We start from the raw sequence: 24,897 nt of genomic DNA on the forward strand, positions 1-24,897 counted from the left end.
TTGGCATTTCGGCAAATTGTCATTTCGGCACATTGGCATTTCGGCAAATTGACATTTCGGCAAATTGACATTTCTGCAAAGTTACATTTCGACTAATGGATATTTCGACTAATCGACATTTCGGCAAATCGCATTTCGGCAAATTTACATTTCGACTAATAAGCATTTCGACTAATAAGCATTTCGGCAAAAAGGCATGTCGGCAAATGGCATTTCGACTTTTAGCATTTCGACTTTTTGACACGTCGGCAAAAAGCACATCGGCAAAATGACATTCGGCGAAATGAATTCGGCAAAATGACATTCGGCAAATCGCCTTTCGGCAATTTGTCCGGACACCCCTCATGCGCGGTGTTTATCAGTGTCCTGATTTATCGTGTCTAGCTCAGCCTTAGCTGTAGTTGGCGCTCCGCGCCGCCGTTTTTGGCATACCTGTTTGGGCATTTTGTCCGCACATGTTGTACAAATTTCAGACCCAGGTCGCCTTAGGCTAGGTCACCAGGTCACGCATAGTGACCTCACCCCAGAAAAAAATAAGAATGCTCGTCATAGCTACACCGACTGAACAATTGCCTTGAAACTTTCAGCGATTTATTAAAAGCAACATTATCTATAAAATGTATGTCTCGGAATTTTGATATCGGTGACCTAAGGTCAGATCAATTTTGCGGCCTCTCCATTACCTATAAGTCAATGGGAGAAAATTGAAAAGCGTCTGTTTTGCACGAACGCTATTCTAGACACTCTCAAACATCAAGATGTAGGTAAAATTGACACACTGAACCGGAAAATGGCAACTGTGACCCCTCGTTATGTCCCCGAAGTCATCTCAGGTCACCAACAGAATCTAACAGTTTTTCGCTAATAACTTCTGAAAGAGGCGTGCTAGAGCGCTGAAAACGCCTTAGATGTGTTCGGCTCGCCGTTGCGGATCGACTGATATGCAACATGACCTTTTCCGGTCAGGTCATGACCTTGACCTGAGGTCAAATTTTCAAGTTGACCTTTCAAGGTCAAATTATAGTTCTTTCGACGCGTCTCGACGAGAGCAACACGATGCTGGCAAAAGTAATGTCATGGCTCTTTTGAGTCAAAAGTTATTGCCGAAAAAAAAACTTTTCGTAAAAACGTTTTTTTTTAGTTTTTGCCCTCTGGAGGCTAAACCGTTGACCTGAGGTCAAATCTGAGGGCAACATTCAGAAACCTCTGTAAAAGGGCTATCGAATGCACTTTTCCTTGGCGCTGTAGCTCTATCGGTTCCCGAGATAGCCGTCGGCAGTTTCCAAAATGTTAACCCGGCACCGCCTGGGCTATTTACGTAACCACGACAGCCTGGGGGGGGTCGGATCCGACCCCCCCTGTTATCTCGAGAACCAATGGTCGTATCGAGCCCCGCGAGGCGGCGTTCGAAAGGTCTCTACGAGACCTTCCCAAAGCACTCTTAAGATTTTTTAAGATTGAGGTCAACTTTCGGGTCAAGGTCAGGTCAAAGGTCAAATTCAGGGGTTTTGCATGATTAGCCCTCGCCCTGGCAGGGGGGGTCGATGCGACCCCCCCTAAGGTTTTTCGAAGATAGCGTAAAAACGGCGGCGCGCAGCGCCGCCAAATTTGGCACAGCCTATGGGGCAACCTTTTTACATATGACCTGAAAATTTCAGGTCCGGGTGACCTTGGGTCAGGTCACCAGGTCAGAAAAACCGGTACAAGGTCATGGTCAAATTTCAATTTTCTTTTTGCACCTGTCCAACTCACAGTTTTTGACTGATTTCCTTCAAACTTTCAGGATGTGCTAAGTTCACCGAGTTGTATAACATATAGTCCGGCTTTTTTTTAGGTCACTGACCTGAGGTCAGTTAGAGGTCATTACGTCGTAATGTTAAGCCTATGGGAAAATACTAAATTCGGAAAATACTGGAGATATCCGCTTCGTTCTATCACTTTTGTGCTTTGAAACCACGGTACATAACAGCAGGTCACTTGGTGCTTCTTTGTTTGGTGTACTTATCCATGGGTCAGGTCAAATGAGGTCAACTGAGGTCAAATGACGTTTTTGCCAATAACTTGGCACATAGTGACGCTAGAGCTTAAACAATGGCACCATTGTGTTCCTGGTGATCAGCCGAATCGAATGATATGCGATATGATGCAATTTGGTTAACTTAAACTTAATTTATAAATTTAAGTTTACTTAAAATTTAAGAAAAACTTTAAGTACACTTAAGCAAGCTAAAAAGTATATCATTCGACGCGCCTTGATGTTCTGAGTTCACTGGTGCTTTTCTTTTTTCTCTATCTTAATTAGATCAAAAGTTATAAGCGAAAAACTTTTGACCTGTTTTTAGCGAAATTTTTACATTTATACCCCCCAAAACCCCCCTAAATATTGACCTAGAGCAACCAAATTTGCACAGGGGCGAGAACTCTAGAGGGCCCACCTACCTACCAAATTTGGTGTTTCTAGGTGCCATAGGAGCCAATCGCGAGGGGGGGGGGTCGCATCGACCCCCCCCCCCCTGCCAGGCCGTGTTATGAAAAATGCCCTGCCAGGGCGAGGGTTAGGCTTACGGACAGCGGAATCGATAGCTGCTGCTCGAAACTCACCAAAAATGACCTCAAAGACCTAGTGAAGGTACCATGTGCGTATAGGGGTCATACTAAGTACGGGTCAAGGTCAGGTCAGGTCACGAAAGGTCACGGTTTTCACTTTCTGCTACATGGGCGTGCGACACATGTTTTATGGCTTATTTTTCACGCCAAATCCGATGATAATGGTTATATGTGACCCCAAGTCACTGTGCTGGTGATAAGTGTGCATTGAAAGCATACAAAATCGTTTATACCATACATAACTAAACGAGGGCTGAGAAAAAAGGTCAATTTTTCAATTTTTTATTTTTGACATAAAAATGCACTTTTCTAGACGAGCTTTATCCCAGGAAGCTAGTGGTGCCATTTGTTTTCACATGCGATGTTCAGAAGTGCCTCTAATTCGCGAAAATGCTTATGACGTCACCATGCCCTATGCTGTTTGGAGCTATTTTTTACAATTTGGGGGTCAAAAATTAAGATAGAAAGTTGAAATTTGGGACATCTAATGTTCTAATAGAGCTCTATAATATATATTCCGGTTTTTTGGAAATTCTCAAAATTTTGGATTTTATTAGCTGTTTTCCAAAAAATATAGTTTTTTGAAATATAGTTATAATTTTTAGGGGTGAAAAACGCATTGTATGGAAAATCCGAGATAGCCATTTTAAAGAAGACGTTCAGCTGCGTCTTTTTATGTCCTTAATTTGCAATTTGCTTAAAACCTCGATTTTTGGCGAATTTTTAAACATTTACCATTTTTTGACTGAAAACGCCATGTAGTTACATCACTAAAATCGATATATCTCAAAAGAATTTGAAATTTTTTTCTTAAAAATTGCACAGGAGACGTCAAATTGATGGGGAAGAAGGTATGCCAAGTTTCAAGTTGATAGCGCAAGCGGTTCATGAGTTTTTTTAAGAAAAACGGAGGGGGGGGGGGTCGGATCCGACCCCCCCCCCCAGGCGGTCGCGGGTTAAAATAGTCAACATCTTACCTTTGGTGACCTGGTGACCTGACCTTTGACCTGACCCAAAAAAAATGACTGAAGCGTTTTCGTCCTTATTTTGGACGTTCTGTGGATTGCCGCTTACCGCGTGTCGCTATGTGGCCCAGGGGCCGAGTTAGAAGGGAGGTGTTTAGACACCCCCTGGCACGGCGCGGAATCTTGGAGCACCGGCCCGGCGCGGATTAATAGGTTGAAGGATAGGGGAGAGAAAGGGGACGGGGATGAGGGGAAAATCTTCTAGACATGTCACATCGGTACTCTGCTCACCAAAAGTAAACACCGCTGCCTGACAGGATAATTAAGTAAGCAAACGAAAGGGGCGTCGCCACGGATTTTTGAGTGGGGGAGGGAGTCGGGTTTCCGGTTTCGTCTTGATGGGTAGGGGTGTTTTTAGCCACACCCCCGGTTTTTTCGTGTGTTGAGAAAAACCTCGACGCGCAGCGCCACGAAAGCAGCGGCATATCTTATTGTACATTACTTTTGCATCGTGCATAAAAATCAAGCACAGGTCACCTGAGGTCAGGTCACAATGTCATGTCAAGTTCAGTTTTAATGCCTCTAAAAACTGCACTCTTGTCATTCCTCTAGATTATCTCCTATAAGTCTGAAATTTGGTGTAATGAATGGGATTATAAGTGCCAACAGTTCATGAATATGGGATTTTACATCTGAGAAGTGAAGTCAGGTCAAATATGTGACCTCACCATTACCAATCATGATAAGGTATGGGAAAAGGCACATATGCCCTCTGCTTTGAACGAATATGCTAAAAACGCTAGATTTTTTTTGTAGTCATGGCACCTCTGCTCATTTTAGAGACGAGGTGCAGCTAATGACCAGTGGTGACTCAAATGAGTAATCGCCACGCACCTTGTATGTGGATCGCTCTTAAGAGCTGACCGTACCAGATGCTGTTTGATGGTGTTATCGAATACCGTTCGTCCAGGCCACTCCCAGATCCTGCTGGCCGCTGCCCTGCCCCTCAGCACCGCCTGTACGGATCTTGTCAGCTGGTCATCGATGAAGGGGAGAACTATATAGTCGGGTGACTGATGTTCTGTTCTGATGAAAGGAAAAGGAAAAAGAATTCAAAAGAAACGGAGTGAAAGGTGCAGGATTTTATTAGGGTTGTTGCCGGGCAGGTTGGCGGGTATCCGCCTATGCAGTCCTGTCTGAAGAGCCATCAGAGGCACGCTGCTCTCCCGGCCGGTCGCCTATGCACGTGACTGGCGGCTGCGCCGGGTGGCCGCGAGGCAGCGCCACTGTGGCCCCACTTCGGCCCATCACCGGCAGCGCAGTGGCGCCCCCCGTGACCGGCGCTTCGCCAACATCACATCAAGTATTATTCTACACGGCGACCTCTCGCCGATGCTAGTTTGTCACTGACCTGAGGGGTGCCCTTTCACTCGTGCTGTCTGCTAGTGTCATGCTCCATGATAAAATGTAACAGCGGATAATTTCCCCGGTTGTGCATGATATCGGGCTAAAAAAAGAAGTTGGTACGTACTTCACCTCTATGTGTTCTACCTTAGTCCTGTGTTTCAAACGGAAAATGCATAGGTAAAAATTGCAAAAAAAAAAGAGTTTTGACACATGACATTTACTAAATTTTAAATATAATGAAAATCCACGATAACAGTTTGATAGCACAATGTAGGGGAGAGTGGTGCAGGAGGCCCCGCCTTAAGCTCAGTTGCTATTTTTAGACAACTGATAATATTTAAGAGCTAACGTGTGCATGCGCTGTGAGCATGCATCATTTTCCCATACATATTTGCATTCAAAATGAATCTAGGGGGTACACAAACCGTAAACTTTAACATTTTGGAAAAAGTTGCAAAAGGGCCTCTTACACTATGGGTATGGTAAGACGCCCCCCCCCCCCTCGGGTGTTTAACAAGGCAAGTCGACTTGCAAAAGACGTTTTGCGAACACAGCTGCAAGGCCTTTTATTTCGAAAAGCTAAGCAAATACGGTGTTATCGAAACCAATAACACTTCCAAAGCGCTCGAACAATGCGAAAACTAGCACAACCAAACGCTGATGACCAACGAAAATTGTACCTATTACCTCTAGAAAAAGAAACAGAAAAAAAGAAACAAAAACAAACTCCTTGAAAAAAGAATGCCACGCCTGCCGCAGGTGCAGGCGTTTTAGCATCGGGGGCGTTTTTTATCGGGGGGGCGTTTTATAATCCTCGAAGGGAGGGCCTCTTAAAAAAATGCAGTGTTGTAACGTCACAATATTTATGGTTTATGAGACATTTGCAGCGCACCAGAACATGGTCTATTCTGAAGCTAACATGTGACAATTTCGATGAGATAAGATTGCATTTGATAGTCATTGTTTTTCAGATATATAAGGGTGATAAAGATGCATATATCTAGCAAGTAAAGGGGCAAAAACAGAAACAGGCTTACCAAAAGTCGCTGCGACGCACCTGATACCTCAGGTTTCGTGAGTTGTTGTTTCAAGAGGGCTTCTGCTTTACAAGAACATTAAAAAATAAATAACATTATTGGTTTGGTAAAAAAAGCGATGGGGCCTCTTACCGACCCTGGGCGTCTTACACGGATCTCCCCTATTCTGTATCATCTCATGCAAAGAAATTAGTGCTAGCTTAAAAACTAGGCTCTTGAGAGCGATTGACGTAGAACCATGTTTTGCATCAAAATGACCGGACACGGCGTCGCTCTGTCCTCGTTTTCGGCCATTCCGTTGGGAGCTCCACAATACATTTCCCTTTTATTTTGAAGTGCAAAATGGATGCCGAAAAAGGGTGTGCAAAGTTTGGTGGTTCTCTTAGTTTTCGCTCAGTAGATATGAAGGAGAGAGGACAGAGGCCGTTTCGCCCCCCCCCCCTCCCCCAACAGGGTGCGGGTATAGCTAGGCGTTGTAATGAATAATATTCTCCAGCAGCGGTAGTAGTCCGGCCCGAGGGCACACTGCGCTGGGCTGTTCACAGTGCTAAGTTGCCGCTGGGCGCTAACGCACACCACACTCGGCGCTGATACACTTGTGACGTGGAACATAGAACTATCCACTGGTCTCCGAGCGGCTACACCCACGGTAACCACTTGATAACACTAACCCGCGACCTGATGGGGGGGGGGGGCTATTTTTTGCCCCCCCCCCCTCCAGACTTTTCGATATATCTCCAGAACCGCTGCGCCGATCGTCACCAAACTTTCAGTACCCTCCCGGACATCAATTTTACACATTGTGACCAAGAATTTTTCCAAAGGCTATGATAGGTTGGCCGGAAATGACGTCAGAGTGACGTCATGTTCTGCCGTTTTCGACCCAAAAAAGGGTTTTGCGGGAAGAGCTGTCAGGCCTATAGCTTTGCAAATACAGAAAAATGATAAAGACATAAAAGCTGTAGAATTGACAGGGCTACAAAACTGGTATCTCGGATTTTTGTAATTTTTGGATTTTGACCCCCAAAAATAAAAAAATAGATTTTTTCGATATAATAGTCGGAATATCCAAAAAGTTTTTTGAATTTCGCAAAAACCGGAATAGATGTGATAGTCCTTACTGCCTTCCATCTACATACCAAATTTGAGATTGATACCTCTTTTTTTTGCCGAAGTTATAGCGAAAAAACTGTTCAAAATTGATGACGTCAAATTTTCAAACTCAATTTTTAGCAATTATAGACCCCGTAGCGCAAAATAAAGACCACCATTAGACTCCCCGTGACGAGCTGCATCGAATCAATACCCATTTTATGCAAAACTATCAACTTTAAAATTTGACCTTTTTTGACCTGACCTTGACCTGACCTTGACCTGAACTTCACCAGAAAGTGACTTAAGCCGTACCTGATAGTCTTATAACCAACACCATTGAGTTGGAAATGAAAAATTGGCCATAAAACATGCATCACACAACCTTAGTAAAGTTGGGTTCATGTGACCTGACCTCTGACCCTTGGTGACCTGACCTTTGACCTGACCTGGTATTGTCAGTGACCTCTAATAGCAACATATCTACTAGGCAACTGACGCCCTATCGCTGATTCTCGACAAAATGCGTTTTCCTCGGTGTTATAGCGCATTCCCTAGAAGACCCGTGAACGGTGAAACATTCCATCTTTGACCTGACCTGTGACGTCATCGGTGACCCCGAGGTCAATGAAATTTGGTTTCCTTCGACAAATTTGACAGGCCTTTCGAACGCCGTTTAAATTTTGCGGATCCGTCCAGTAGTTTCGGAGATACGAGGGGGAGGACAAAAAATAGCCCCCCCCCCCCCACCAGGTCGCGTTATAAACAGACCCCACCAGGGCGCGGGCTAAATAGGCAAAGACAACGCTTTCTTTAACAATTATAAAACTTCAAAAATCTCGCAACATGCTGTTTATAAATATTTGAAATAAATTTCACAACCTAATGAGATTTTTTCGTCGAACAAGATGATAATTCTTTCGATCACACCCGGTGAGTCAGCACTTTGTGCACACAGTCACACACTGTCACGAACGCGAGCGAACCGCCCTACAGTTACCCGCCCATATCGCGGTAAAGACTGGACGGAGGCAAGTGCAGCCAGGCGGTGGCAGCTCTCCCGGGCCGGCGCGGTGGACCCAGCTCGTATCCACCTCCGCCGGTGGACGGACGCCCCGCGGACGCGCACGCGTCCCCCCGGCGGTCTAGTGAAGGCGGTGGATCGCAGCAACCAGCAGCGGGGCCAGCGCCACGGCCAGGCCGGCGCGCACGGACGCCGCCGAGCTGTCGTCATCATCACCGTGATCGTGATCGTCGTCATCGTCATCGTCATGCGCATCGCCGGGCTCCGGCTCAGGCTCCGACTCCGGCTCCGGCTCTGGCTCCGCGGTCGGTTCCGGCTCCGGCTCCGAGGTGGGCTCCGGCTGCGGCTCGCCCCCCTCGTTCAGGGTGACAACGTCTGAGCGCATCTTGGCCCAGAACGTATCCAGCTCCTGCACGACCGTCACCAGGAAGACGACGTCGCTGTCCAGGTCGGCCGGCGCCTGCCAGGTGACGGCGACGCGCTGCTTGGGGCCACTGTTGCTATGGGTGACGGCCGTCTGCGGATACATATTGGGACTGTTCAGACGGCCGAGAAAAGCAGTCAGTCAGTCAGACGGGGAGTCACACGGCTGTTACACGGGTCGGACTGGGAGTCAGAATGGGAGTCAGGCCGGAGGCACAGGCGGGAACTCGAATTGGGGACAGTCGGAGCCAGTCAGTTAATCAGACAGGTAACCAGCGCTGTGCTACTTTCCTGAGCGGCAACACCCGAACGGGTAATAGGGTAAGTATGTACCTTTTGTCCACGGCAGCCATCCCCGTTAAACGGGCTTGTGCAAGGCAGCCGACTTTAGCTGAGTTTCATCACCACTACAGGCTTCACTAGTCAGTTATGCGCATGTCAAGTGACTACTGACTACTGCTGCGCATGTGAATTCTGAACGCTTTGCCATTGAATATTTGAGTACAAGAAGATTGCAAGAAACAGAAACATGAGTTTCATCATGTTCGTAAAAACAAGCACTTTTGACGACTAGCAGAACATAAAAATATCGATATACATGCTTTTAAAAGCTTATGCTCATTAAACAGCTCTACATAATCTACTTATCTGTCTTCTGTCATACTCGAGATAATGTGCAAAACAGTAACAAGCGGTGCTCACCGCGGTACCGCCGCAGTCGACGGCGCGGTGCTGATCGTCGATCTCGACGAACTGGCCCAGTGGCGCGGCGCTGACCGTGTCCGCGTTCCGCGCCTGCACGAAGAAGCCCTCGATGTCGGGCGTCGAAGAGTCACTCGGGGTGATGGTCAGGGTGACCCTATGGATGACACGGGGTCATGCAGAGGTCACAGAGAGGTCACATGGAGGTCACATAGAGGTCGCCCAGTGGGTGGCACTGAGGCTAAATTGAGGTCTCCCACAGAGGTCCCCCTGTAGACGGCGCTAAGGTTAAGCTGCGGTCAGAGACGCCACAGAGAGGTCACAGCGAGACCATCTCGTGGACTTCGCAGAGTTACACCGAGGTCACCAAGACAGAGGGCACGGGGTTACACCGAGGCCTGTGTTACCGAGTTATCAGTCTGGTGACGATTTGCAGGTGACAAAACAGCCCATGGACAGCTGCATGGTAACACGTGCAACGCTGGTGCCTCACTCCTTAAAACACTATCTCGGGAAATATCTGGCGAACCGGTTCCACACCACGCTGATGATTCACCACGCGAATAGGGCGCGAAGGGACGAGGTGGAGCGGGTGGGCCCACTCGGTGCACCGAGCTAGGCCCCTGTGCCGCCATATTTATACACACCGGCTGTTCACGCCCAGCGGTGTCGACAGCCGAGAGGAGGCACTTGGGGCGTCAGGTCATACCTCAGCTTACCTAAAGGAAATGTACCACTTTCCTCAAATGAGTTTTTTCTGTACAGTTTATGTTTGTATGCTTAAAATGATCAGAAAAGAAAATACTTATTATTTACAAAATAATTTTTAGAAGGAAATAGGTAATTCACTTCCCCGAGCTTTTTTGAATGGATTTATGAATTTTTTTTTATGCTCAAAATATGATAGGAATGATTAATGAAGGAGACATTGGTCTGGGCGGGCACCCTGGTGAGTCGTCGTCGGGGCTGAGCCCATCACGAGGACAGGCCACCCCGCCCCCTGACCGTCACCGTACCCGGCTACGGGCCTGCTCGTAGGGGAGCTACCCGCATCCAGGATACCCGCAGCCCGGAACAGGGATGGAGGCGTGGAGAAAGATTTGACTATCCTGAGGATGAAAACGACGGAACGGAGGTACTAGGAGACACCCTTGTGTGGTTATATTGCATACAGCGTCATCCTTTACATTTGCGAGGAAGGTCTGGATTTGAATTAAAAATAGGTATAGACATAGTCTTTACACGTGCATACTTACCTAGGTAAGCCGTGACGTAGCAAAACCAAGCATAAATGGGAACATAGACCTCTGTATACCGTATATGTAGGTACAGAGGTATACAGAGGTCTACGATGGGAACACTGTTACCGCCGAGAGGGGGAATTGAAGGAATAGGGGGTGCCAGTTCAGTTTATTGCTTAGGGCATGCGAATGTGCAACACTTACCTGTGCATGTCTGCCTGCGGCATTTGCACTGCATGGGATGTTGGGACATTTGCTTTGTGTTGCAATCGTGGCTGCCGGGTTTGCTCACACATGTTTTGCCTTCTCTTGCAGTGCAAACGTGCTAAAGTAATTGTTAATTGATGACAGGCGTATTCTGGACCATTGAACTCCTTCATCTCGCAAACGAAGTACGTATCCATACGTTTATGTGTTTAATGTCTGCGGTCAACTGTTGCTACGCTATGGAGTCATTTGTTTTCTAATGAGCTGGCCACATACATTGAATTGACACTGATCACAACAGAATGTTCAGCGGACAGTACAAAATGTGAAAGATTGCTTGTGAATAATGTACAGTCAAACAAATCGCTAGAATGCTTGCGCGATTGTGTTGTCCGCATAGCTTCTTGCGCAGGGCTGTCGTGCATGAATCGTGCATGAGCACTGCATGAGCTTCATGTGACTGACGGTGCGTGATCTGTGCGTGTTTGTTGCAGCTTTTACGTGACAAATGAATGGACTACTGCTGCAATACATCACTGGGGCAATCCTAACTGTCCTTCTTTATTGATGGTAGTTGGTAGTTGACGAAACGCGGTTACAAACACAATCATATCTCATTGAACTGTCCCGTCCAATAACCTGCCAACTCTGTCCCTTTCCCGATCCCTCTTACTGACCTGTCAACCGTACCCTTTTCCCGACACCTCTCACTGACCTGCCTACCGGCTGGACGGTCCTCGGCTCCGCCCACTGATCTGTTGACCTTTTCCCTCCCCCGGACCCTCTCACTGACCTGCCTACCGGCTGGACGGTCCTCGGCTCCGCCCACTGACCTGATGACCTTTTCCCTCCCCTCTCACTGACCTGCCTCCCGGCTGGACGGTCCTCGGCTCCGCCCACTTACCTGTTGACCTTTTCCCTCCCCCGGACCCTCTCACTGACCTGCCTACCGGCTGGACGGTCCTCGGCTCCGCCCACTGACCTGATGACCTTTTCCCTCCCCTCTCACTGACCTGCCTCCCGGCTGGACGGTCCTCGGCTCCGCCCACTTACCTGTTGACCTTTTCCCTCCCCCGGACCCTCTCACTGACCTGCCTCCCGGCTGGACGGTCCTCGGCTCCGCCCACTGACCTGATGACCTTTTCCCTCCCCTCTCACTGACCTGCCTACCGGCTGGACGGTCCTCGGCTCCGCCCACTGACCTGATGACCTTTTCCCTCCCCTCTCACTGACCTGCCTCCCGGCTGGACGGTCCTCGGCTCCGCCCACTTACCTGTTGACCTTTTCCCTCCCCCGGACCCTCTCACTGACCTGCCTCCCGGCTGGACGGTCCTCGGCTCCGCCCACTGACCTGTCGACCTTTTCCCTCCCCCGGACCCTCTCACTGACCTGCCTCCCGGCTGGACGGTCCTCGGCTCCGCCCACTGACCTGTTGACCTTTTCCCTCCCCCGGACCCTCTCACTGACCTGCCTCCCGGCTGGACGGTCCTCGGCTCCGCCCACTGATCTGTTGACCTTTTCCCTCCCCCGGACCCTCTCACTGACCTGCCTCCCGGCTGGACGGTCCTCGGCTCCGCCCACTGATCTGTTGACCTTTTCCCTCCCCCGGACCCTCTCACTGACCTGCCTCCCGGCTGGACGGTCCTCGGCTCCGCCCACTGACCTGTTGACCTTTTCCCTCCCCCGGACCCTCTCACTGACCTGCCTCCCGGCTGGACGGTCCTCGGCTCCGCCCACTGACCTGTTGACCTTTTCCCTCCCCCCGGACCCTCTCACTGACCTGCCTCCCGGCTGGACGGTCCTCGGCTCCGCCCACTGATCTGTTGACCTTTTCCCTCCCCCGGAGCCTCTCACTGACCTGCCTCCCGGCTGGACGGTCCTCGGCTCCGCCCACTGACCTGTCGACCTTTTCCCTCCCCCGGACCCTCTCACTGACCTGCCTCCCGGCTGGACGGTCCTCGGCTCCGCCCACTGACCTGTTGACCTTTTCCCTCCCCCGGACCCTCTCACTGACCTGCCTCCCGGCTGGACGGTCCTCGGCTCCGCCCACTGACCTGTTGACCTTTTCCCTCCCCCGGACCCTCTCACTGACCTGCCTCCCGGCTGGACGGTCCTCGGCTCCGCCCACTGATCTGTTGACCTTTTCCCTCCCCTCTCACTGACCTGCCTCCCGGCTGGACGGTCCTCGGCTCCGCCCACTGACCTGTTGACCTTGTCCCTCCCCTCTCACTGACCTGCCTCCCGGCTGGACGGTCCTCGGCTCCGCCCACTGACCTGTTGACCTTTTCCCTCCCCCGGACCCTCTCACTGACCTGCCTCCCGGCTGGACGGTCCTCGGCTCCGCCCACTGACCTGATGACCTTTTCCCTCCCCTCTCACTGACCTGCCTCCCGGCTGGACGGTCCTCGGCTCCGCCCACTGACCTGTTGACCTTTTCCCTCCCCCGGACCCTCTCACTGACCTGCCTCCCGGCTGGACGGTCCTCGGTGTGACCTGCAGCTGGTAGGGGAAGCTCTCTGGCGCCTTCGGCCGGATGCCCTGGTGACGCGGCGTCATGTCCTCACACGCGTCATTGGGTGCTCCGTTACTGCGGCCTTGGCAGCCGGAGGACAGCAGCAGGAGCAGCAGCGGCAGCAGCAGCGGCGACGGCGCCATGGTGGGCGACGGCGGGAGCACTGGGCGCTCCTCCGGGCGGGCAGAGGCACTGGGCGCTCCTCCGAACTGGCGGAGAACGGACACCGGACGGATAGCCCCCGTTAGTTATGCACCCCGAGCTGTGCGTTGCTATGTGGAGAGATCCAGACAACTCGCCATAGGTGATTGCACGAGGCAGAGCTACTGCATGAGGATGAGTGAACGGCTGCATATAAGCGAGGACGATGAGTGCAGCTCGGCACATAGTCGGTGACTGTCCTTGTGTTTCATTGTGTTATTCATGCAGCTGATCAAACTGCATATGCATACGGTTTGCACGCTGTGCGCCTCGACTGCGAAACGGTGAGGGACGGTACGGTCGTTCTGGTGCGTGGACCACCTGATACCGGACAATACTGGCCACAGTGTCAGCGTCAGTCCGTCTGAGGACACACCGTACAACACTGGACACAGGGTCAGTCCGTCTGAGGACACACCGTACAACACTGGACACAGGGTCAGTCCGTCTGAGGACACACCGTACAACACTGGACATAGGGTGTCAGGCCATCCGGGGACACGCCGGACTGTAGCGGCGACTATGCAGACAGCGCGATACACGGCAGACGACGCGATTATGCGACCCACATGGACCGGGTGGCACGCGACCAGGTAAGCTGGCGACACATCGACCCTGAACCTTGCAGGAGAAAATCGACACGATTCCCGGTGCCAGAGTTGCGACCTCCGCCCGCAGTCCACTGATGAGTGTGGTTCAGGAACGATACCATAATGTCAGTCGTCGCAGAATACGAGCAATTCCTCGTTATATGGAGCGGTGACATTTCAGCTAAACTCAAACATTTTGCTACCTGATAACACGCCAAACACAACGCGATTGCAGTCAAGCAAGGCATAAGCAGGAAGTTCACAGTGAAACCCCGACTTCCGCGAGGCCAACATCCACTCTGTTCGTCACGTAATGTGACTGACATCCACGACTCTGGTGACGACACGCCAAACCTTGTCACACAGCGTCACGCTGACTGGTGGTGGTGCAGACAGCGACTGGAGCTGACACATGGTTGGTGAAATACAATATCATCGGAAATTTCCGGACCTTTGAGAATTGAGATGGCGACATGCTACCCTTGCTTTTGAAGGGAAGGGTCGGGTGAACCCTCTCGGTTTTTTTCGGTCCACATGTGACATGTGAACTGTGACTTCTTCCTAAAGACCATTTAAGAACACAACGGTAATCTAATGTGGGAGACGCATTTTTAAACGGTTTATGGAAAAAACATGCTGAACATGCTAGCTAAGGCTCTCCCAAGAACACCAATTCAATATGAACAGCTTTTTGACCCGCGAATCTACTTATCTACTTGGTGGTCCCATCTTCATCGACCCCACCTACCATTTGAATACAAACACTTGACAAACACAAACACTGGAGAAAACGAAAATCAAGAAAGACCAAAGATGCCAAAAACCTCAGTTGAACAAAATTCAACTAAGATCTCCATTTCTTCGACATCTTGTTGACGATTGACCCGACCTCATATGTAGATCAATTAATAGCTTTGTTTTTGAAAGTTGATACCGTCGGTCTCGTCTCTTCATGAGCAGTAATCAAACAAACCGCGGTCATTTGAAAAATGACCGCGGTCATTTTTCCGAAAAGCTTAGACCGCCTAACTGAATAAGGGGCCGGAAGAATAGAGGATCAGATCGACCGCCCCCCCCCCCCCCCCGCCAAACACCTACCCGCCGGCACCGTCCAGGCTGGATGTTGTAAAATGTCCGACACGGATGAGGGTTCCACGAATGTCGATCAATGGTAGCCAAACTAATCTGGCAATTATCATCTGGTAATTCCCTTGAACAGGGCACAAGATAGTGTCGTGACATAATGGCGTAAATGACGCGTCACCTAAGCTGCCGCCACGACGCACCGTTGTGACACATCAAAATGTGCGCTGGCCGCTGATGACACATCAACCTGTCATCAGTGTCATCACGACACACGAATATGTCGGTTGTGACAGAACCAACCAACGCATCAGTCAACAGTGCGCTGGCGACAGAAGCATATGTCTGAGCCCATACCTATACATGCGACTGGAAAGTTATTGTCACAGGCACGGTGGTGGGACACGACAGTCACGGTAAAGCGCTGTGCGCGTGACAGTCACGGTGCAGGACGCTGGAAGGTCACGGTGGGACACTCCCGTCACGGTGGGATGCTCTACACTCTACAGTCACGGTGGGACGCTGTACAGTCACGGTGGAACGCTGTACAGTCACGGTGGGACACTGTAAGGTCACGGTGAAACACTCACGTCACGGTGGAACGCCGTACAGTCACGGTGGGAGTCTTATGTCACGGTGGGACACTGTTAGGTCACGGTGGAAGCTGCGCAGTCACGGTGGGACACAACAGTCACGGTGTGACTGTGAGGTCAAGGACACGGTGAGACACTCCCGTCACGGTGGGACACTGTTAGGTCACGGTGGAAGCTGTGCAGTCACGGTGGGACACAACAGTCACGGTGTGACTGTGAGGTCAAGGACACGGTGAGACACTCCCGTCACGGTGGGACACTGTTAGGTCACGGTGGAAGCTGTGCAGTCACGGTGGGAGTCTAATGTCACGGTGAGACACTCCCGTCACGGTAGAACACTGTAAGGTCACGGGGTGAGACACTCCCGTCACGGTGGGACACTGTTAGGTCACGGTGGAAGCTGTGCAGTCACGGTGGGAGTCTAATGTCACGGTGAGACACTCCCGTCACGGTGGAACACTGTGGGGTCACGGTGAGACACTCCCGTCACGGTGGGACACTGTTAGGTCACGGTGGAAGCTGCGCAGTCACGGTGGAACGCTGTAGGGACCGATAACCATCCGTCTGAGTTGCACACCCAGCTCGCAACAGCCGGCTGCAGCCGTGGCGGGGATTTCACCTTTTGGCCAGCTGACCCGACTGGCCGCCCTGACTGGAAGGTATACGGCACCGGAAAGCACAACACGGCACCGGGTGGCACCGGCCGATGCGACGCAGAGTGGCGGGCATGGTCACGACAGGAACTGAAACTGAGCCACGGATCTGGACCGGAAGGCGCGACCATCTCAGGGCGGCGCGGCGGCTGTGTGATCCGCCGGGGTGAAGGGGCGTGGAACTAGAGCAGCGGTCGGGTTAGAGTGCATAGGTACGCTACGAACGGCGCTGGGTCGCTGCACCATCGCCACTGAAGGCACACAGGGTTAATATGTCAGCACGGGTGCTGCTGGTGAGAAGACACTCAAATGCAGTGACGGGGGACAGGTTCAACATCATTGTGAGCACAAGTGTCGGCGACCATACATGCCGCTTAACTGACCAATGACACGTCACTTGATTCTAGGAACGAGCACGCGTCGTGTAGTAAGCGTTGCCGGCGTGTTTCCCTCCTGCGGTTAAGGAAAGTGCGCCCGCTGCCGTCCCGGCCGGCCGTTGCAGCGCCCCGCCCTGCTGCCCCGGCCAGTCGGCCCATGAACCGTTACAGGAGACACTAATCTATAGGTCCCACAGGGTCAGAGCGGGGTGCACCGGCCGAGATCCCCTCTGTGGCCGGTCCTCTCACCTGCTGGTACGCTGCTGGTCGGCACCGACCGCTGAGAGGCCTCTCTGAGCGCTGCTGACGGACGGCTCCTGACCCGCGCCCGATCAGCCCGGCCGCTCCGACACCGCTGGTCGAGCCCTGCACTGCAGGCAGGCTGCAGCGGCGCGCCGCGCCGGCCGGAACCAGTCCGGCGTGACGTCAGCGAGCCGGGAACGGCGCGGGAAGGCCGCGCCCGCGCTGCCGGGACGGCGCTGCCGACAGATAGTTCGGCACGGCCGACCACCGCCCGGCCGGCACTCGCTGACCCTCACTGACCCGACCTCCCGAACACCGCAGACCTCACTGCTACAGCGGAGTCGCGTCAGATAGCCGCTTCACACTGCGAGCAACACTCGACGTCATCCTGTCATTTCATAGGCTTTGTGTGAAAACCTCCAAAGATGATCGAACACGTCGCTCCCAGAGCGCAACCACACGGGTCAACCAAGCATTTGGCAGAATGTATGCATACCTACAGGATTAGTTTGGACGAAAGTCCGTACTCCTTCACCACTTGGTCGTCTTCCGAAGGCTCGATGATGAATCATCCACCCTTCTAGTCGCTTCTCTCGTCTGTGCGACAGGCTCTTAGTGCTAACGTAGGCAACTGCGTCCCAAGTTTCATTCACTTTTTCGTTCGCTATCGGCTGTGACGGCGATAAGAAGTTGGCCGTTATCGGCCGAGCCGGTGTGGGGCCGTGCGGCCGCGGCGGTGACGCTCAGTCGGAGGCCGTCGGTCTGCCCCTGACCGCCGGACGTGCCGCCGACACAGGTGCGTTGGTATAACACAGACGGCAGACGGCGGCTCAGAGGACGCGACTGGTGTGTTCCGGCCAACCCACGTCAGCCGCCGGCACCGGTGAGATGTCGAACGGCGGGCGATTCACTGGCACTGGCCACTATGCACCTCCGCCACTTCTTCAGGCGTTCACCTACTACCTACCTACCGTCCAATTTTTAGATGCCGTTTTTAATTCATATCGCATTAGCAAAATGTATAAATAAAATTGATGATACGTAAGCGAACGGTTCGGTCAGGCCGAACTTAATACATACTTTGATGAAATGATATGAACGTGTATAGCTAAATATTCGCGTATTTATATAGGTGTTTAATATTTATGTCACATTTGATACCTAATTTCGTTTGCATTTTTAGGTATATTTTTCACTTATCCATCAGCCTTTCTATTGGCGCTTCATTTTTTAAAGGCTTAGTTCATGAACAATCGCTCATTTTTTTTTCATCTGACACTTCGTTCCGGGACTGAACGAAGCTCAGTAGCTCAGTCCTTGCGCTGTCCGTTGGAAGTCAGCCACCGCCACTAGCCACGTACTTATCTGCCTCCCTCATTTCCGCAGTGTTTCCCCATCCATCGATGACACATCGCCAGAGGAGCGTTACGTCACCATCCTGCGACCCTGGCGCTGTGGCGGCATCATCGTACTGCGCGGCGGACGGAGGGTGGTATAAGTCATTGATAGGGAGCAGCAATGGAAAAATGGAAACAGCGTCTCCAGTTACCTAGGAGGGTTACGAAGGCTGTTGAAGTTGACGGACCGGCAGCAGCTGACACTCTGGAGGTCAGGGGCCAGGAGCAGGAGGTCGGGAGGCAGGGGCAGGAGGTCAGCGACCGACTGGCAGCCCTGTCGCTGTCGGTGGACCAATCAAGGCTTCATGAGCAGAGGCTGGGGGCCGTCCTGCGCGGCCACTTTCGGCTCGAGCCGAGCAGCCTGCCGATACACCTGAAGTACATTAGACAAGTTCTCGCTCCAAAACTGCAGCGCGACCTGAACGCGCAGCTGAGCGCGCTGGGTCGAGACGCGACCCTGCCGACGGACGAGTGTGGACGCTGCGGCGGCCTGCCCGCCGACGGCCTGCGCGTCGAGCGGACGACCATTTCGGGGAGCGTGGCGGACAGAGTCGGCTGGATAACCATCAACAGACTGAAGCTGGTGCTGCACTCGGATCACGACTTCATGCTGGAGCTGAACGTGTCGGCGGCGCCGCTGGCGGCGGAGGCGGCGAGCGGCGCGTCGGAGCCGTGTCTGGCGCCGTCCGACACCCCCGGCTTCTACCGGCTGCTGCTGGGGCGGTCGGCCGAGTGCCGCCACCCGCGGCGGCGCGAGCTGCCGGCCGCGGCCGTGCGCGCCGCCTTGACCGCGGCCGTGCGTGGCCACTGTGCGGGCGCCGAGCCGCGCGTCAGCGGCCCGGCCGTCACCTTCGACGACGGCCAGGGGGACGTCGACTGCGTGTCCTGCGTGCCGGTGCGCTGTGAGGCTGCCGTGCCGTGGCTGGCGGAGCTGCGCGCGCGGCCGCGGCCGGCCGGCTGGCCCGGGGAGCGACTGCTGGCGCGGCTGGCCGGGCCGCTGCACCTGGTGCCGGTCGGTCCGGGCGCAGCCGACCGGCGGCTCTGGCGTCTGTCGTTCTCCGGACCAGAGTCGCTGCTGGTGCGCGCGCTGCCGGCGCGGGCACGCTACTGCCTGTTGCTGCTGCGGCTGGTGCGTGCCCACCGGCGCCAGCAACTGGCCACCGTCTCCTCTTACTACCTGAAGACGTGCGTGTTCTGGCTGTGTCAGCGGCGACCCGAAGCCGACTGGCAGGAGCCGCTGGCGGCCATCCGCGCCGTCCTGGCCATGCTGGAGGAGGCCATCGACCAGGGCTTCCTGCCCTGTTTCTTCTGGAGCGAGATGAACGTGTTTCGCGAGCCGACGCCGGAACGGCTGGCGGCGCTGCGCTTCACGGTGCGTCGCTTCCAGGAGGACCTCGTGCACATTCTGTACACTCTCCTCAACAGGACCAAGAAAGTCTGGGGCCTTCGGATGATTGCCGATCAGGATTAAGAACAGATCATAAACGTTCCCGGGATCGATCTCGCAAGCCGAAAGACTTGACAGCCTGGTTTGCTGTGGACTGTGAGATGTCCTTGACATCGTTGCATAATAAAATACTATCTCCAAATGATGAAGTTTCCATCTAATATTACAGAGTGCGCAAAAAGTTCTGGTCCATTTCTGTACTTCGATAAACGAATGCAATCGGAGTGAATATTATCAACACTAACATCAAATACTGGTTTGCATTATCAAACCAGATACTTTTACTCGCCTCATGCGCGATATAACCCCCTTCTCGGCAATGACCTTCTCCACACGGAGGCGGAAAGACTTGCATATCTTGATGATGTAGGAGGGTCCTTCGTCTCCCACATCTTCACGATGTGTACCTTCAGGGCCTCCAAATTAAGATGGGACACTCCCTGGACTTCATCCTGCAAAACGCTTTAAATGCTTTAGTCAAGGGGCTCAGGTCGGGTGACTGAGGGGGCAATATCTCAGCAATGGGCTTCTCCCCCGAGCTCCTCCATTTGCTTGTGCTGGATGGAACTTCGTTGTTTGCGGGTGTTCTGTGCTGTTGGAAAACGAAATCGACTTTCGGATACGTCTTCAGGATCCATGGGATGACTCTGTCACTGTCAACTGTCAAGCAGACGCTCATACACCGTCCTGTTCATCTTCTAATGGGCGTTAATGATGACGATTGGACACTTTGCCGCCCGAGCCGTGGGCTGTCCTGGATGGCCTAAGACACGGCAGTCACATTCTCAGAGTTCTGGCTGGACGTGACCGGCCTGACCTGGGGGTATCCTCCAGGACCTCCCCTATTCGTATTTGGCTTTGATACGCGTAATTGTTTGCAGGGGGCTCCAAATTTCATCGCAACCTGCTCAACAGTCATGCCCGATTCGGCCGCCGCGCGCGGGCATTGGCTTTCCGAAAAGCAGCCGCAGCACGCATAGGAGTGCTTACTGTATTAAGAGGGCCAGAACTTTTTGCGCACCCTGTAGGTACAACGATCGAACGATTAAGTACCTACCTTGTCTGCTTTGGGTCGATTCCTGTTAGTGTTGTTTCTAATTAGTGATGTCAATTACAGAAAATCGGAATGTCACTGCCCCGGGCCGACGGCCGCGTCCAAACCGGATCACTTGTTTCACGAGTGTCGCCAGGGAGAGGACCCGACAATCCTCTTCCTGGCACGACCGAATATTATTTACTTCAGCCGACAGCGAGCGTGTAGACTGAGTGAACCGCGAGTCGCGATGTCGAAACGAACAACAACACGGGTCTTTCAAGGGAATGCGCTCTATCATCGAGTAAAACGCATTTTATCGAAAATCAGCGATAGGGCGTCAGTTGCCTAGTACCGTAAAGTGGGGCTATTTGAAACGATTTTTACAGTTTTACAGTTTTACAGTTTTTACCTCTCGCCCCTCTCCCTTTAAGACGGTTCATACTTCATATTTCTTATAGCATGTAAATTGCAAAAAAAATGTAGCTCTCGGTGAGCTCTTTCAAATAGGTGCATTTTAGTTCAGCTAGTAATAATGCTTAGGTACCCCGCGACCGCCTGGGGGGGGGGGGTCGGATCTGACCCCCCCCCTCCGTTTTTCTTGAATAAATCATGAACCGCTTACGCTATCAACTTGAAACTTGGCATACCTTCTCACCCATTAATTTGACGTCTCCTGTAGGCATTATTTTTAAGAAAGCTTGTTCAAAACTTTGTGAGATATATCGATTTTAGTGATGATTGTAACTACATTGTGGACACAATCAAATTCCTGCTCAACAGCACTTGCTCTCATTCGCGTAAAATTCTTAGGCTCATAACAGTCACAAATGAAAGCACACAGGCACACAACTTGAACTAAAGTATAGGTACTATCGATGGTTTTAGAATGTCCAATGATTGGCTCTTGTGAATGTCCTTGCGTGGCCTAGCATTGTTCTGCAGGCATTAATGTATGTACCTACCTGGCCCAATGTAGGTATATGTAATGCTACTTGTTATAACTGTCACCTCACCTTGTCACCTCACATTGTGTGTGTGATGCAAATAAATGTGATGATGATGATGATGATGACATGGCGTTTTCAGTCAAAAAGTGGTAAATGTTTTAAAAATATCGCCAAAAATCAAGGTTTAAAGCAAATTGCAAATTAGGGACATAAATAGACGCAGCTTAACGAGTTCTTTAAATTGGCTTTCTCGGATTTTCCATAAAATGCGTTGTTGACCCTCAAAAATAAAAAAAAATATTTTTTTTTCGGAAAACAGCTAATAAAATCCAAAATTTTGAGAATTTCCAAAAAACGGAATATTTGTTATAAAGCTCTATTAGGACATTAGATTCCCAAATTTCAACTTTCTATCTTGATTTTTTACCCCCAAATTGTAAAAAATGGCTCCAACATGCATAGAGCATGGTGACGTCATAAGCATTTTCGTGAATTAGAGGCACTTCTGAACATCGCATGTGAAACCAAATGGCACCACTAGATTCCTGGGACAAAACTCGTCTAGAAAAGTGCATTTTTATGTCAAAAATAAAAAAGTTGAAAAATTGACTTTTTTCTTAGCCTTTTTTTATAAATTTAGTCCGAATGGTTGAATGGGCGGATTTGAGGAGTCAGAGCCCGCACTAAGCATAGCTTGTTATGCTGACCCTGACCCCACCACCCAATCGCACAATTCCAGTTGTATGGCAGAATTTTGTTCGAACGTTTAACGTGCCCTTACGACTGGACACGGTCCCCTCCGCTCACTCACGTTACCTGGCTTCTGTGCGGCCCCTGCCACAGACACGCACGTCTTCTGGTGCTTAGCCAGCTAGAACCTCTTTGTCACACAACGCGACCAGGTTTTTGCTGCTGAGGTCATTTCAGGTCAAGTTAGGCCAAGGTCAATGATATGTGTTTGTATGTCTGTGTGTGTCTGTGTGTATACTGATGTGTGCGCCGATCATGTTTATGTGTCCATATTACATGAAATCATGATCTGAGAAGCTTTTACCAAAAATGCAGTCAAAAAAACTTCACGAAAAGTAAATTTAGCTTGCCTAAAACGCAATTATCTTAGATGACCTAGGTTGACCTTGACCCTGACCTTGACATCTGTACGCACATCGTCGAACAACATGATCCATGATAGGTGGGAGGTAAGACTGGCAAAAAGGCCGAAATCAAAGTGTCAAAAGCTCACAAGGCCCATAGCCAACGCAAGATGTTGAGAATTGGTCATTTGGGTCATGACATGACCTGAAAAACAAGGTCATATCTCCGAAACCAAAAACCACAGAAACTTGAAGTTTTCAGTGGACATCAAGAAAGGATAGAGGAGCAGTTATACGAAAAATCTGGCTTCTAGCCTAAAAAATGTTGAGTGCAGAGCAGAAAAACTACCTGGTGGGGGGGTGGGGGGGGGGGGTGGCAACCCCCCATGTGCGGGCGAGAGTTACATTGTGCGTTTGTCTGTATTCTGTATTATGGGCATGCCAAATTTCTTTCAAAACTTTTCGAAACTGTAAAAAAGGCCATTCAGGACATTTACTGTTCAATCTCACATCAGCCTAAGCAAATATGACGATAAAATATCAAACGGTTTTCATTTTACAGCGATTTTACTAAACCACTACCATACACTGGCGGATCCAGACCTGCGTTTTTTTGGGGGGGAGGGGGCAACTCATGCCAGGAGCCAACCCTAGGTACCACCAAATCCTGTTTTCTCATCGGATTTAGGCCACTTATCTTTCGTCACAGCCCTGAAACGATATTTTTAAACTGAAAGTAAAATAAAAATATAGAAATGGTAGCCCACCCGACCCGTGCCTTTATATTACTTTAAAAACACTTTAAATTGCTTTTGTTGACCAGTTAGCCGACTCCGGGTCGGTGCTTGGCACAGCCTTCGCGGGCCGGGATGTGTCGGTTGGAAATGGACACCCCTGCCGTTCGGCCCCTGATCAAGCTAGAGCTTCGCGGAATCATAGCCATCCCCTAGTGCCAATGGTTACAGACAAAAGTACGTATCGCTGAAGTACGTAGGACAAAAGTACGCAAGCAGAAGTACGTAGGATTAAAGTGCGTATGGCAGAAGTACGTACAGTATAAAGCACGTATGGACAAAAGTACGTCAGGGACAAAAGTACGTATCGCAGAAGTACGTACAGTATAAAGTGCGTATGGACAAAAGTACGTCATGAAAAGTATTTATTTAAGCAGTGCTTTCCGCGATAACTAATTTTCGGAACTGCGGTAACGATAAAACGATAAGTAAGGTTTGCGATAACGATAAACGATAAACGATAAAAATTTGCAAAAAATTAACAGCAATAGCGATAAACGATAAAACGATAACGGTAATTGTTTTTTTAACAGCGATAACGAAACGATAAACGATAATGATAATAGTGATAATAATAATAATAATAATAATAATGATAATAATGATAATAACAAAAGCGATAAGAAATGCGGCTTAAATAAGTGTACTTAAAGTTAACCTATTTGCAGATCTATACCTACACTTGAAACCTGTTGCAGATGGCAACAGGTTGCGCACACATACTGTCGCGCGGCATACACTGTCGATCGTGTTCCATTTTTCCATCATCCCGTTTTACATTTTATCGTTTATCGTTCATAATTTTTGTAACTTGCGATAAGTGGATAAGCGATAATTTTGAAAATTCAGCGATAAACGATAACGATAACCGATTTACTTAGAAGCGATAATTATCGTTTATCGTTTATCGCTCATCCTATCGCATGCGGAAACCACTGTATTTAAAGGGACCCTCCCACCTTAACATTAGATTTGAGTTGAGATAGCCAAAATGGGGTCCCTGGCTCACAATTACCGGTTTCGGCACTCACAACATCGAGAAATGCCTTAACCCTAATCCTGGCGGGGGGGGGGGGGCCTCAGGAGCCCCCCCCTGAGGTTTTTTGGTTATTTCTCCCAAACGCGTTGAGCTAGGAAGCTCAAATTTTCTGACTTTTCCTAAAAGGCTTCTACGCAACATGTCTGAAAATTTTGAGTTGATCTGACCTCAGGTCAGGTCACCAGA

At 50.7% G+C, this 24,897-nt stretch overlaps 2 protein-coding genes across 4 annotated transcripts; one reads left to right on the top strand and one right to left on the bottom strand.

Annotated features, from left to right (window-relative positions):
- Positions 1 to 5,229: 5,229 nt before the first annotated feature.
- LOC122390868 (putative defense protein 3) lies at positions 5,230 to 18,025 on the bottom strand. 2 transcript variants are annotated; one of them, XM_043384276.1, is made up of 5 exons: positions 16,964 to 18,025; positions 13,167 to 13,426; positions 9,258 to 9,414; positions 7,896 to 8,649; positions 5,230 to 6,708 (listed from the first exon to the last, which is right to left on the bottom strand). In XM_043384276.1, exons 2-4 carry the CDS (start codon positions 13,358 to 13,360, stop codon positions 8,254 to 8,256), a joined length of 747 nt encoding a protein of 248 aa, XP_043240211.1. In that variant the 5' UTR covers positions 13,361 to 13,426; positions 16,964 to 18,025; the 3' UTR covers positions 5,230 to 6,708; positions 7,896 to 8,253. The 2 variants fall into 2 exon arrangements, with proteins under 2 accessions (XP_043240211.1, XP_043240210.1); XM_043384275.1 differs by having other exon boundaries at positions 6,478 to 6,686; positions 7,900 to 8,649; positions 16,964 to 18,023.
- Positions 17,699 to 21,050, top strand: LOC122390866. Of its 2 annotated transcripts, none has more exons than XM_043384272.1 (2): positions 17,699 to 17,840; positions 18,344 to 21,050. In XM_043384272.1, the coding sequence occupies exon 2, from the start codon at positions 18,476 to 18,478 to the stop codon at positions 19,823 to 19,825; it is 1,350 nt and encodes a 449-aa protein (XP_043240207.1). In that variant the 5' UTR covers positions 17,699 to 17,840; positions 18,344 to 18,475; the 3' UTR covers positions 19,826 to 21,050. The 2 variants fall into 2 exon arrangements, with proteins under 2 accessions (XP_043240207.1, XP_043240208.1); XM_043384273.1 differs by having other exon boundaries at positions 17,713 to 17,753.
- The last annotated feature ends 3,847 nt before the right edge of the window (positions 21,051 to 24,897 follow it).

This window comes from Amphibalanus amphitrite, unplaced genomic scaffold (genome assembly GCF_019059575.1).
Source record: "Amphibalanus amphitrite isolate SeventyFive unplaced genomic scaffold, NRLGWU_Aamphi_draft 000413F_arrow, whole genome shotgun sequence".
Taxonomy (NCBI): Eukaryota; Metazoa; Arthropoda; class Thecostraca; order Balanomorpha; family Balanidae; genus Amphibalanus; species Amphibalanus amphitrite.

Bases quoted from the DNA above. Each gene is read 5' to 3' on its own strand.
- LOC122390868 (XM_043384276.1), bottom strand. From the start codon at position 13,360: ATGGCGCCGTCGCCGCTGCTGCTGCCGCTGCTGCTCCTGCTGCTGTCC. The intron at 9,415-13,166 runs GTCAGTGAGAGG...TGTCATCCATAG, and splicing joins ACCGTCCAGCCGGGAGGCAG to GGTCACCCTGACCATCACCC. The intron at 8,650-9,257 runs GTGAGCACCGCT...ATGTATCCGCAG, and splicing joins TCGACTGCGGCGGTACCGCG to ACGGCCGTCACCCATAGCAA.
- LOC122390866 (XM_043384272.1), top strand. From the start codon at position 18,476: ATGGAAAAATGGAAACAGCGTCTCCAGTTACCTAGGAGGGTTACGAAG.